Genomic DNA, 14735 nt, shown 5'->3' with positions numbered 1-14735 from the left:
GGGCCCCCAGACTTGTATGAGCCACGCCCCAGAGCAGTGTGGGCCCCCCAGACCGGTATGAGCCAGCCCCCCAGAGCAGTATGGGTCTCCAGACCTGTATAAGCCACCCCCACCTCAGCAACATGTATGCCCCCCAGTAATGTGTATGCATCTCAGCAACATGTATGCCTCCAGTAATGTCTATGCCCCCAGCCTCCTCTGTGATGTATATACTGTAGCCCCCAGCCCCTCCTGTCATGTATATACTGTAGCCCCCAGCCCATCCTGTCATGTATATATTCTAGCCACAAGCCCTTTCTGTCATTATATATATATATATATATATATATATATATATATATATATATATATCACAAGAGAGGTTGGTTTCTACAGTATATACATCACAGGAGGGGCTGAGGGCTACAGTATATATATATATATATATATATATATATATACTGTAGCCCTCAGCCCCTCCTGTGATGTATATACTGTAGAAACCAACCTCTCTTGTGATATATATACTGTATCCCCCAGCCCCTCCTGTGATGTATATACTGTAGCTCTAAGCCTCTCTTGTAGTGTATATACAGCAGTGTCAGTGTGCACTGTGTGCTGCTATGTCTGTTAAAGTGACGTCCATCATGCATTGCCGTCTGCACAGCCACAAGCCCGGGAGGAGATGGATGGCGACAAGCGTGGGAGGTGAGTGAGGCTGCTGCCAGCTTCCCCATTTTGATGTGTATCTATGTATGCCAGTGTATATGACTGTGTGTGTATATATTTGAATTTCTCTTCAAATATGTACAGTATGTATTCCTGTATGTGTACGTATTTGTATATGTGCGTGTCTATGTGTGTGCATGGGGCTCACTGAAACTTTTTCACCCGGGGCCCACAAAAACCTGGAGCTGGCCTTGCCGGTTGGAAATGTCACTCTAGGCTATCCCTAACGTAAGTAACATTTCTGGCAAGGAGCACCCGCCACTAAAAAGATGTGCCGAATTCACGTTAGTTTCAAGCACGTCTTAATGAATTTACCACATCTTATATAATATGGCAACTGGCTATGTTGTGAATGGCCACTATGTAACACATTAGTGGTGTGATCCTGGAAGTTTGTGCTGGTACTTGTAGTGCCACAAATGTTTGCTATAGTATTCTCTGGGTCAGGATCACAGGTAGCTAAAGAGATGGGTGGGTTTGGCTACCTACATACCCCACCCATGGGTGTGTTTGAGATATGTCTTTCAGGTTACATGTCTGTAAAATGGAGTCTGTGTGTCTGACATGTGGAGTGTCTACCGCTAGTATGGGAAGTGCTGGGTGGGCTATGAGAAGGAGCCTTTGGGAGAGATCCTGTGTGTACACTGGCAGGAGCCAGTGTGTGAGGCCTCCGACACACATCCGTTAAAAACGTGCGTGTTTTGTCCGTTTCCGTATATACCGGAGACACGGACAAACGTGCACCAATGTTAATTTATGTTTGTGGTCAAACTTGCGTTTTTCATCATGTCCGTGATCCATATGTGTTTCCGTTTTGCACGGCAGCATGTCCGTTTCCTGCACGGAACACGCACACACGGACACCATGAAAGTCAATGGTTTGGTGTGCACAAGTACGTGACACGGATGCATCTCCGTATGCTCCTTGTACGTTTTGTGCTTTTTTGTAGCGGCTATTCTTTCTTTTTCTGTCTATGTCGGTCAATCTCCCTCAGTCCGTCGGTCGGTCTCTCTCTGTCGGTCGGTCTCTCTCTCTGTCTTGTCTGTCCCTCTCTCTGTCTGTCGGTCAGTCTTCCCCCTCTCTCATACTTACCGATCCCCGGCGCGGCGCTGCACGGCGTTCACACTGCTCCGGCGGCTTTTACTATTTTGAAAAAGCCGGCCGCTCATTAATCAATCTCGTATTCCCTGCTTTCCCCGCCCACTGGCGCCTATGATTCTTTGCAGTGAGACACGCCCCCACGCTGAGTGACAGCTGTTTCACTGCAACCAATCACAGCCGCCGGTGGGCGGGTCTATACTGTGCAGTAAAATAAATAAATAATTAAAAAAAAACGATGTGCGGTTCCCCCCCATTTTGATACCAGCCAGGGTAAAGTCAAACGGCTGAAGGCTGGTATTCTCAGGATGGGGAGCTCCACATTATGGGGAGCCCCCCAGCCTAACAATATCAGCCAGCAGCCGCCCAGAAATGCCGCATCCATTAGATGTGACAGTTCTGGGACTCTACCCGGCTCTTCCTGAATTGCCCTGGTGCCTTGGCAATCGGGGTAATAAAGAGTTAATGGCAGCCCATAGCTGTCACTAAGTCCAAGATTAATCATGTCCGGCGTCTCCCCGAGATACCTTCCATGATTAATCTGTAAGTTACAGTAAATAAATACACACAACGAAAAATCCTATATTTGAAATAATAAACACTTAAAAAAAAACCTCGTTCACCAATTTATTAAGCCCCAAATACCCATCCATGTCCGGCGCAATCCACGGAGGTCCTGCGTCGCTTCCAGCTCTGCTACATGAAGGTGACAGGAGCGGCAGAAGAACCCCGCCGCTCCTGACAGCTCCACACAGCAACTGAGGTGAGCCGCGCGATCAGCTGTGCTGTCACTCAGGTAACTCGCGGCCACCGCTGGATCCTCCACCTGTGACAGCAAGTCGCCCGAGTGACAGCGATGAAGTCACAGGTGAGTTGCGGTCACGGGTGGAGGATCCAGCTAGCCGCGGGTAACCTGAGTGACGGCAGCGCTAATCGCACTGCTCACTGCAGTCACTCAGGGGATTAGCGGTCACCGGTGAGTCCTTCACGGGTAACCGCTAATCAGTATGCGGCACAGACAAAGCCGAGGTATGACAATGAAGTCGGGTGAAGGTCACCCAAGTTCATTCTCAGTGCGCAACTCTGTCTGCGGGTAATCAAACACGACATTTTACATTAAACACGGAACATTTCACACGGAAAAAACATTCACACGTCAGTTACAAATCTCACGCACACACGGGCATTACACACGCACACACGGCTAGCATATGCCGGTCACACAAATGCCACACGGACCATAAAAACAGACACAAAAACGGGGCACGGACCCGAAAAACGGACCATAACACACGTGCGTGCATTTTCACGGATGTGTGTCGGAAGCCTGAGGAGCAGTGTGGAGAGGCTGCTAGACTCTGAGGTATTGAAGGAGCCGCAGCTGAGGAAGGTGAGAGTTCGCTTCAATGGACTGGAAGACTGGACTGAGTGGAGGCTGAGAGAGCTCCACTCAGATAAAGCATATGTGAACTGTGCGGGAGTACCACGGATATAACGGTCCTGAAATCCGTCTGTAGTTATGTAAAGTGCGGTTTATGGAGATGTTAATAAACCATTTGGACTTTTAAATTGAAGTGTTTCCTGTGCTACCGTGAAGAAGCAAATAAAATGAGTAAAACCCCCCCATTACACAGTGTGTGATCGGTGTATAATACCACCTACCACACCCCTACCCCTTCATTAAGAGAATGATGTGCACTGTGCCTGCCTTTATCAATCAGCCTCTAAATTTTAAAGCCTAAACTCCATATAATAAGTTTCACGTGAACACCCCCTCGAAAAAAAAAAAAAAATTGAACATCTAATTATAATTATTTTACAACCAGTGACTGAGTAGAATCTGTGACTTCTCTGCATTTAGTGGTCACTACTCACCTGTGCGGTTATCTGTAGGAATCTCCTCTTTACACCGCTCATCACCCCTCACATATGTCTCTGTAGTATTAATATGGGTCAGATCTTCACCCTGAAAATAATATTGTAAAAGTCACAGAGAGATGGAGATGTTTGGAGAATGATTTTGAAAAACAACAAAATATCAAACAAAATCCAACCAATTGATTCCTTTTCACAATGAGCAGATTCAATAACCAGAAAATTGTGAGAAGATCCAGACAACATCTAATGGTTATGATCAGCTTTATCCTGTCATCTCCACCAAGTATAAACCATACACTGAATGGCCACAGTATTAGAGACCCCTCATCTCGGAGCACGTTCGGCCTCCATCGGTCTTCAGAACTGCAGAAATGAATCACCTCAGATTCCTCTAGGTGATGAGATTGTTCCCCAGGAATACTGGTCACTGCCAACAGGATAATTACTTGCAGTTGCGCAAATTAGATGGAGGAGCTGACATTATCTGAACAATCTCATCTACCTCGGCCCAGAGATGCTTTAAAGGATTAAGATCTGAGGATTGTGAATGCCGGGGAAGGAACAAGAAGTAATGTCTTGTTCCTGGTGTAAAGAAACGGAAGATCCTGGCACCCCCTGGAGGGAATTGGTGTAAAAATAAAAAAATTAAAAAAACACAATTCTGTAGTATTCCTTAAAAAAGCAAATACGGGATATCACCAAGCGACCATTAAAAAATCTAGAGAAGACAAAATCCAGGCAGGACAACAATCGCATGCATGTAATTTATGTACTGAAGAAGGTGAAATTACTCTCAAATGTGTTGACAATTAAAATCACCATCTTATCATCTTTTCTGGATTTTTCCACGGTCGAGAGACAATATCCCATCTTTGCTTCTTTAAGGAATACTAATACCGCCAGGGATGCTGCAACAGCCGGCTTTGCCTTCTCAGTAGTTGTGGCTTTCACAACTAACCCAAGGTGAGCCTGTTTTTACCTCTTCACGTTATCCACTGTCCTCAGATAAGATCCTATTTACGATACTTTTTTCTTTCCAATTAATTGTATATCCCATCTGTGTAAAGGCCACGTCACACTAAGCAACATCGCTAGCAACATCGCTGCTAAGGAACAACTTTTGTGACGTAGCAGCGATGTTGCTAGTGATGTCACTGTGTGTCACATTCAGCAACAACCTGGCCCCTGCTGTGAGGTCGCTTGTTGTTGCTGAATGTCCTGGGCCATTTTATAGTTGTTGCTCTCCCGCTGTGAAGCACACATCGCTGTATGTGACAGCGAGACAGCAACAACTAAATGTGCAGGCAGCAGGAGCCGGCTTCTGCAGACGCTGGTAACCAATGTAAATATCGGGGTAACCAAGAAGCCCTTACATTGGTTACCCGATATTTACCTTCTTACCAGCGTCCGCCGCTTTCACGTTGTCAGTGCCGGCTCCCTGCTCTCTGCACACGTAGCCGGAGTACACATCAGGTAATTAACCCGATGTGTACTGTGGCTAGGATTGCAGGGAACAGGGAGCCGGCACTGGCAGCGTGAGAGCGGCGGACGCTGGTAACGAAGGTAAATATCGGGTAACCAAGGTAAGGGCTTCTTGGTTACCCGATGTTTACCATGGTTACCAGCGTCCGCAGAAGCCGGCTCCTGCTGCCTGCACACGTAGCAGAGTACACATCGGGTAAGTAACCCGATGTGTACTGTGGCTAGGTGTGCAGGGAGCCAGCGCTAAGCGGTGTGCGCTGGTAACCAAGGTAAATATTGGGTTGGATACCCGATATTTACCTTAGTTACCAAGCGCGGCATCGCTTCCACGCGGCGCTGGGGGCTGGTCACTGGTTGCTGGTGAGATCTGCCTGTGTGACAGCTCACCAGCAACCCGTGTAGCAACGCTCCAGCGATCCCTGCCAGGTCAGGTTGCTGGTGGGATCGCTGGAGCGTCGCTTAGTGTGACATCTCACCCGCGACCTCCTAGCAACTTACCAGCGATCCCTACGGGTTGTATCGATGTTGGGATCGCTGGTAAGTTGTTTAGTGTGACTGGGCCTTTAGGAATGGTGACTGAATTTGGACACATTAGTTAAGCTCTAGCGCAGTATTCAGCTGCTGGGCATAACTGGGCTCCACATGTTCTCAGAACTAATGCTGACATTTTCCTTGATATGTTGAAACGTTCCTTACATTCAAGGGATCCAATATCGCTGGATATTTTTGATGATACCATTCCTAATAAACACTTGTCACCATTACACGAAAAACCCACTGTTGTTGACAATTTTTCACTGCTCTTCCTGGCTAATCTAACACCAATGACATTGTTCAAAAGGCTGCTTTACATGCTTCAATTTGTCGTGCGATCGCATTTTCGATCGCACCCGCCCCCATCGTTTGTGCGATATGGGTAATTTGTTGCCTGTGTCGCACAAAGTCGTAAACCCCCGTCACACGTACTTACCTTCCAAACGACCTCGCTGTGGGCGGCGAACATCCTCCTCCTGAAGGGGGAGGGATGTTCAGCGTCACAGCGACATCACACAGCGGCCGGCCAATAGAAGCTGAGGGGCGGAGATGAGTGGGACGTAAACATCCCGCCCACCTCCTTCCTTCCGCATTGCCAGCGGGACGCAGGTAAGCTGCAGTTCAGCGTTCCCGGTTGTCTCACACGGAGTGATGTGTGCTGCCCCGGGAACGATGAACAACCGGCGCAGAGAAGGACGTGCGATATTTAAAAAATGAGCGACATGTCAACAAGCAACGATAAGGTGAGTATTTTTGCTCGTTAACAGACGCTCGTAGCTGTCACACACTACGATATGTCTTCGACGCCGGATGTGCGTCACTTACGACGTGACCCCGACGACATATCATTTGATATATCGTAGCGTGTAAAGCCCGCTAAAGTCATTCAGATTGTTCAATCTTCCCATTCTGAAAACTGATCTCTCCAATTTATGCTGCACTCTGCAGTCATGTGTCTAATAAATGTCAGATTGGAGCGTGAAAGTGTCTCTAATTAATTGGCCATTCAGTGTATAATACTGGTGGAAATGAGAAGGAACACAAGACCTTCACAGCCATCTACACATCATAGGGAGATTTCATGACACCTTCTCTCCATCTACCTGATCATCCTGAGGAACATCGGGATCTTCTTGTTTACAGTCCTGTGGAAGAAGAGGACGGGGACATCTCTCTGGTGTTGTCCTCTCACTGGATAGAACTGGAGGAAACACATACAGGGACTGAATTCATTCTTTACATACAGATAATTATAGGCCGTGTGTATTTAGTCCTGTCTATTACCTGGTGATGTGAGGGGCTGGGGAACCTCCATCATGACGTCCTTGTACAGATCTCTGTGTCCTTCTAAATACTCCCACTCCTCCATGGAGAAATAGATGGCGACATCCTGACACCTTATAGGAACCTGACACATACAATGATACCGTCATCCCCCGATCCCTTCATAGTGTTACTGTATAATGTCCCAGCATTCCCAGCAGTGTCACCTCTCCAGTCAGCAGCTCAATCATCTTGTAGGTGAGTTCTAGGATCTTTTGGTCCTTGATGTCCTTATGTATCAGGGGGTGAGGTGGAGGCCTCGTGATTGGGCTCAGGGGTCTTCCGCATCCCTCAGACACAGGGTCCTGACAGCAATCACTAGAGGTCTTCTTCACTACTGTGTAATCCTGGATATGGAGAGACACATTAATAAATCCCACTACAGACATTTCCAGAGTCCTCACCTCTCCAGTTCTGTCCATCTGTTATTCCCATAAATAAGAGTTATGTAATGTGACGTCATCAGAGTCTCTCACCTCTCCAGTAAGCCGGAAGAGGATCTCTAGGGTGAGGTGTAATATCCTCTCCGCCATCTTGTCCCTGTCCCTATCCATCCTTGATGGGTCAATCAGGAAAATTCTCTTATATAGAAGATCTGAGAGGATCCGATATTGTAGGGACCTGAATGAGGAGAAGATGAGGATGTAACATCAGAAAGATCCCATGTAAGAAATCTCCGGAGCGGTTATTGGCTTCACATGATCACTACATCCAGTCCTGGCCCCGTCCTGCCCCCGGTATAAAGGCTGCTTTACACACAACGATATCACTAACAATCTCGTTAGCGATGTGACACGCCAGATAGTAGATACGATTTGCCGAGATCGCACATAGGTCGTTTTTTAGCACCAGTCACACAACGACCTATATGCGATCTCGGCAAATCGTATCTACGATCTGGCGTGTCACATCGCTAACGAGATTGTTAGCGATATCGTTGTGTGTAAAGCAGCCTTAACACACAATCCAACTATAGTCACAGATGTATCACAGAATATCTACAATTCAGCACCAACAACACAGAAGAAATCTAAAAGAGAAAATGTAAATTATCTAAATGTTCTAAAAAGAAGACTTAAGCGGGCTTTACACATTACGATTTTGCTACAGTGATCTCGTTGGGGGTCACGGAATTTGTAACGCACATCCGGTCGCTAGCGATCTCGTAGTGTGTGACTCCAAGGAGCGATTTCGGATCGTTGCAAAAACATACAAAATCGCTCCTCGTTGACATGGGGGTCCTCTCCCAATTATCGATACTATCGCTTTCCCGTTGTTGTTCCTCGTTCCTGCGGCAGTGTACATCGCTGTGTGTGACACCCGTAGGAACGAGGAACATCTCCTACCTGCCGCCAGCCATAATGCGGAAGGAAGGAGGTGGGCGGGATGTTCGTCCCGCTCATGTCCGCCCCTCCGCTTTCATTGGGCGGCCGCTCAGTGACGTCACTGAAAGGAGGCGGTACGCAGGTCACAGCGACGTCGCTATGCAGGTAAGTATGTGTGACGCGGGTGCGCGATTTTGTGCGCGACGGGCAGCGATATGCCCATTTCGCACAAAAGATGGGGGCGGGTCACATGCTAGTGATATCGGTACTGATATCGTAGCATGTAAAGCCACCCTAAGACTGTGCACACAGTGTGTTATCCCTTTTTCTGATGCATTTTTGAGTGCAGTGCAGTCCATCATCATGATGCTTGATCAAATACCAAGTACTGCCGAGCAATCTGGACAATCATTACTTGAAGCTCATAGGCCTCAATGCAAAAGCTCCAAAGTGGCTGTCAAATGCTGCAGGTGTTCAGTAGAAATGATCTTTTCATATCAGCCAAAGAGACCTTTTGGGCCCCATATGCTCCAGGGCCCGGTGTGATTGCAGCCTTTGCACCTATTATCGCTCCATTCCCGGCCCCTCATTACCGGTCTCCAGTGCAGACTTCTCCAGCTTCTCCTGTGTTTCCGGCTGTTTCCTATGTGTAGAGAGCCCCGGTCCTTTCCCCCAGCACTGAGTCCTGTTCCCTCCGTCCCCGTCCCCTCATTACCGGTCTCCAGTGCAGACGTCTCCTCCAGCTTCTCCTGTGATTCCGGCTGTTTCCTATGTGTAGAGAGCCCCGGTCCTTTCCCCCAGCACTGAGTCCTGTTCCCTCCGTCCCCTCATTACCGGTCTCCAGTGCAGACTTCTCCTCCAGCTTCTCCTGTGTTTCCGGCTGTTTCCTATGTACAGAGAGCCCCGGTCCTTTCCCCCAGCACTGAGTCCTGTTCCCTCCGTCCCCAGCCCCTCATTACCGGTCTCCAGTGCAGACTTCTCTTCCAGCTTCTCCTGTGTTTCCTATGTGTAGAGAGCCCCCATCCTTTCCCCCAGCACTGAGTTCTGTTCCCTCCGTCCCCAGCCCCTCATTACCGATCTCCAGTGCAGACTTCTCTTCCAGCTTCTCCTGTGTTTCCTATGTGTAGAGAGCCCCGGTTCTTTCCCCCAGCACTGAGTCCTGTCCCCTCCGTCCCCTCATTACCGGTCTCCAGTGCAGACTTCTCCTCCAGCTTGTCCTGTGTTTCCTATGTGTAGAGAGCCCCGGTCCTTTCCCCCAGCACTGAGTCCTGTTCCCTCCGTCCCCAGCCCCTCATTACCGGTCTCCAGTGCAGACTTCTCTTCCAGCTTCTCCTGTGTTTCCTATGTGTAGAGAGCCCCGGTCCTTTCCCCCAGCACTGAGCCCTGTTCCCTCCGTCCCCTCATTCCCGGTTTCCAGTGCAGACTTCTCCTCCAGCTTGTCCTGTGTTTCCTATGTGTAGAGAGCCCCGGTCCTTTCCCCCAGCACTGAGTCCTGTTCCCTCCGTCCCCTCATTACCGGTCTCCAGTGCAGACTTCTCCTCCAGCTTCTCCTGTGTTTCTGGCTGTTTCCTATGTGTAGAGAGCCCCGGTCCTTTCCCCCAGCACTGAGTCCTGTTCCCCCGTCCCCTCATTACCGGTCTCCAGTGCAGACTTCTCCTCCAGATTCTTCTCTTACATGCAGCAGCTTCCTACAGGGGAAAACACTTCACTTCCTACCACCTCTCCTCTGACTCCTCCCCCCATGTGACTGATCACATGACTGTGACATCATCACAGGTCCTGTCAGCAGAGCATAGGAGGATAACCTCTGCTCGGTGCATTATTATTCCCTCCGCACACATTTCCCTTTTCTTTCTCCTGGGCAGGAGGAGTTGTCAGAGGGTCGGTGGCAGTGAGGGACATTCAGCCGCCGCCCGAGAATGCAGGGCACAGACCCAAATCCAGATCACTAGTAACGAGCTTGGTGCAGTACTCAAAGTTCTCAAGAACCTCACAAATGTCAGCGATCCATACTCACTCAACAGTTATGTGTGGTGGCTGACTCTCAGTCTGACCGCCTTGTTGAAGCTTATATTCAGCTTCTTTCTCTGCTGCTCACTAATCCTTGCCAACCTATGATTTGTAGAGTTACACCACATGGGCAGGTCACATATGAGTTAGTGACTTGGCAAATTCAAGCGCTTTTGCAGCACTGTAAGATCAGCAAAAGCGGTAGAAAGATGGCAGAAATGGGCCTAATACGGCGCACCTGCTCAAGTAGGTACGGCAAGTCAGGGTATGTTTTATAAAATTTCTGAACAACTAGGTGAGCCTAGCATGGCACGTGTACCAGCTTGCCAACCTTTAAAGCCGCCATCAGGTTACGCCCATTATCACAAATGACCAGACCAGGTTGGAGGTGCAGTGGGGAGAGCCACTGATTCGTCTTCTTTTATACCTTGCCACAGCTCTTCTGCAGTGTGTGGTTTGTGACCTAAGAGATCAGCTTCAGCAGAGCGTGTTGCCACTTTGCCGATGCACTGCTTCACATTTCCCAGCTTGGCAGTGATGGGAGGGTAATTCAGCAGAGGATGAGCAGCAGGAGGGGAGATAGAAAGTGGCATATAATGAGGCTGAAACCCTGATAGTAGATGGCCCGCTCTTCTTGGCGTGGGTAGGATGTACAATTTTCCAGTTTGCAACTTTGCCCCAGATAACACCAGGTTCATCCGGTGCGTCGTGACATTTATGAATCGACCTTGTCAATCACAACTTGTCCACGTGTCTGTTATAAGCTGGACTTTCCCAGTTATGGCGTTGGTCAGAGCACGGTTGAGATTGTTTAACACGTGCTTGTGTAACGTGCTGATGGCACACCGAGCAAAATAGTGGCGGCTGGGAACACTATTTTGGGGAAGCCACAGCCAAGAGATCACGGAAACACTATGTTCCCACAAGCCTAAACGGCATCATTTCCACAGCTAGCAATTTGGCAATGTGTGAGTTTAGGTTTTGTGCCTGTGGATGCATGGATGGGTATTTATGCTTCCTTTCGAAGCTCTAAGACACGGACAGCTGGACGCTTTGCTGGGACAAGGAAGTGGATGTGGTTGATGTTTGCTGTGTCTGTGTAATCACAGCTTCTGGACAGGAAATTGTGAAGGACGTAGCCCAGGCGACATGGCAGTGGTTTGACCCACAGACACAAATTTGGTGCTCTGGTGTTCTGCCCACCTACTGGGGTGCTTGGCTGCCATGTGGTTCTGCATACTGTTGGTTCTCAGGTTGCCTTTGACCTGGCCTCTGCTCAACTTGGTATGGCAGATGCTACAGATTACAATGTTTTTCTCTGAAGGAATTACAGAAAAAAAACTTCATCAGCCTCCACCTCTGGAGACAGTAAAATGAGGTTTTTCAAAATGGCTTTCTTCCAGCCCTGGTCCTCAAATACTTGTGCATCAACACACGCCTCCTCTGTCCTTATGTCCTTTTTTCAGTGCTGCACAGTGAGAGGCCAGAGCCAACCAAAGGATACATACAAAACAGATCCTGAGAGTGGCCAAGCTTGGGGTCATATGTTTCCTGTGACTGATGATGGGGGGAGGAAGGAGGTCCAGGTTGAGGATTGGATGGGCCAGCCTTCTGTGTATCGACAGTAGACTGTGTGGTCATGGAAGATTTGTTGCTGCTTGAGAAATGCGAAGAGGCCTTGTCTGCCATCCAAGACAGAATTTGCTCTCGCTCTTTTGGCTTCCACATATGTTTACGTTCCAGACCGGGAAATTTGTCAAATAACAGAGTGGATGCATCAAGCTTCTCCTGACCTGACACAGACTCAGTGACTTGTCACCCACCACTGACAATACCACACCCACGTCCCTGTCGCTCAACAACTGGCTATTTTGTCATTTTGGGTTTTGGTGACATATTTGCAATGTTGATGGCCCAAGCCAAGCAAACCTTGACCCCAGAAATATTGTGGAAAAAGTACCAGTGAGTACTTTGTACCAGGCAGCACAAAATACTGCTTTGTATTTGCAAAGACTACAAGAAACGTATTAATGTGGCTGATGTGAACGGCACAAGCCAGGCTGTGAGTCCCTAAATATTGTGGAAAGAGGTCCCAATTCCCTACCTAGTCTATAATATCTCTCTCCCTGTACTGTGAGCTTGTTCAGTGGTTTCAGCTCTTAAAAGAGCTATTGTATTCTGGTACTATGGAGGTAGTGACATGCTCCTTTAAACTCTGTCCCTGCTCGAAAATCTGTCCCTCACTACACTACACTGACCTACTATACACTGCAGGTAGCCCTGAAAAAGGCTTTTGTGTTATTAAAAGGCCTAAACACTCTGCTTAGCAGCTGCTCGCTCTGTCCATATACTGAAACAACCCTGGCTTTGAATGCGATGTGCGCAAAATGGTGGCAAAAGGCTTTTATAGACCCTATGATGCTGCACGGCCAGCCAATCACAGTAATGCCACAAGCAAGATGGCTGACGCATTACTGTGATTTCTTAAGAAGCCCAGCATGTTTAGTAGCTGCAAATCAGGCGCCAAACCTGCTGGGTTGGACATACGAATATAGCGACAGCGAGTAAACAAAAACTTGCAGTATATCGAGTAACCCGAATACCGTACTATCCATGCGAGTAGCAAATAACAACGATTATACTCACTCATCACTAATAGCCAGCAGAGAATAGCTGGAATAGATTATATGTAGCCCCACCTAGAATGTGATTTGCCCGAGATAATGACCAATACCAAACCGGGGATAACCACACACCATAGGAAGAAAAATGACCAGGCTGTGTCTTAGTAAGTAAAGGAAGGACCATACAGCACAAAGTCACTTGATCAAGTCCAGCGGCACAACACTTCTAATTCTTTGAAGGAAGGAGAAATTATGGATCACAAGCGGCATTGACCGATCCCAATGTGAACATCTTCCTACTGTGTCACCCTTCTTTTTATATGCCTGGTCCTGGGCTCATGTTTCTTGGATGGTCTAGATTGGAATATTAAAATAGCTGTGTTGTAATTGGACTATGGGCTAACTGGCCAAGTACCTTATATATTGCATATCTTGTACCTCTCGCATTTCTCTCTAGACAGTAAATAGAAAATATTCTGCTTGGTTAAAGACCATTTGCTAATCCTTTGAAACTCAGAGTCCTTGAACTGAGGTGCTATGTTTGACACTCCCCTTCTTCCGAGAGCCATAACTTTTTGATTTTTCTGTCAATATTGCCATCTGTTTTGATCTTTGTGGGATGATTTATACTTTGGAAAGAGACCATTGCTTCTGTACCAGACTGTACTGTCACGGGGAAGACTATTCTCCTTGCGGAGACCTGACAAACCAGTCTAGCTGCCAGTGAGGGGTCTTATAGCTGCAAAGCCCCTCTGGGAAATATTCAAATTGTTTCTCCAGGAAGGAGACAAACTCTAATGCTTTGCGGCTATAAGACCTCACACTGGCAGCCAGACTGCTTTATCAGGTCTCCGCAAGGACAATAGTCTTCCCCGTGGTGCCCACTATAGCTTTTCATAAGCCAGATCAGATCCCATACTTTGCACTGACAAGGGGCAATCACTCCCAAAACACCGTGTCTGCAAATTGGGGTTCTGACCTAGTATAAATCCGGTCATATGAAAAGGCTTGTTAACAGGCCACTTTTGACTTTTAGGATTGCTACTTCCAATAGGTGGCGCTAGAGTTTGTCTCCTTCCTGGGGAAACAATTTGAATACTGTACTTTAAAACGGGAAAAAATTCCAAGTGCAGTGAAATTGCAAAAAAGGAGGAATTGCATGATTGATTTGTTTTTTTTTTACTGGCATTATGACTCCCTAGGTCAGTATGAGTTTGTAGATACCAAACATGTATAGTTTTACTTTTATCTAAATGGTGAAAAAAATGTCAGAAGTTTGAGAAAAAAAATTTGCGCTTTTGTCACTATTTTTCAGGAACTAGGGACCAGGGATTGCTTTTTTTTGCATCTTGAGCTGGCATTTTTAATTATACATTTTTTGCGTACATGTGATGTTTGGATCGCCTGTTATTGCAGTTTGACGCAATGTTGCGGCAACCAAAAAATTAACTTTATGATTGCACAGTCTGATCACTTCTGCTCAGAGTGATGCTTCCTTATGAGTGCCGGGGTGCTGGCAGCATTCACAGGAAGTGAGGGGGTCATCATCTGACAGGGGTCATCATCTGACCAAGCGCTGCCATGTCAACACATTGGCATCCCTTGATCGCATCACAAGACCACCGATGGTAGCGGGGAACAGCGCAATTCCAGCCGGAGCACATTAGATAGTGCTGTCCGATCCACCCGAACCTATTAGCCTTACATGAGATCAGCAGAGATGTGTGGGGATGACCGCAGACTTGCCGTGAG

At 47.7% G+C, this 14735-nt stretch overlaps 1 protein-coding gene across 1 annotated transcript in view; it reads right to left on the bottom strand.

Annotated features, from left to right (window-relative positions):
- LOC142311981 (uncharacterized) overlaps positions 1 to 10078 on the bottom strand; it is a 74605-nt gene extending 64527 nt beyond the window's left edge. Inside the window, exons 1-5 of the mRNA XM_075350856.1 lie at positions 9984 to 10078; positions 7501 to 7645; positions 7192 to 7371; positions 6986 to 7109; positions 6805 to 6902 (exon numbers count right to left, since the gene is read on the bottom strand). Coding sequence (XP_075206971.1) covers positions 6805 to 6902; positions 6986 to 7109; positions 7192 to 7371; positions 7501 to 7578 — 480 coding nt within the window. The 5' untranslated portion in view covers positions 7579 to 7645; positions 9984 to 10078. The remainder of the gene's footprint in view (positions 1 to 6804; positions 6903 to 6985; positions 7110 to 7191; positions 7372 to 7500; positions 7646 to 9983) is intronic.
- Between the last annotated feature and the right edge of the window lie 4657 nt (positions 10079 to 14735).

Source organism: Anomaloglossus baeobatrachus, chromosome 5 (assembly GCF_048569485.1).
Source record: "Anomaloglossus baeobatrachus isolate aAnoBae1 chromosome 5, aAnoBae1.hap1, whole genome shotgun sequence".
NCBI lineage: Eukaryota > Metazoa > Chordata > Amphibia > Anura > Aromobatidae > Anomaloglossus > Anomaloglossus baeobatrachus.
Note: the sequence above shows the minus strand (reverse complement) of the source record. Positions and strands in the feature narration are given on the sequence as shown.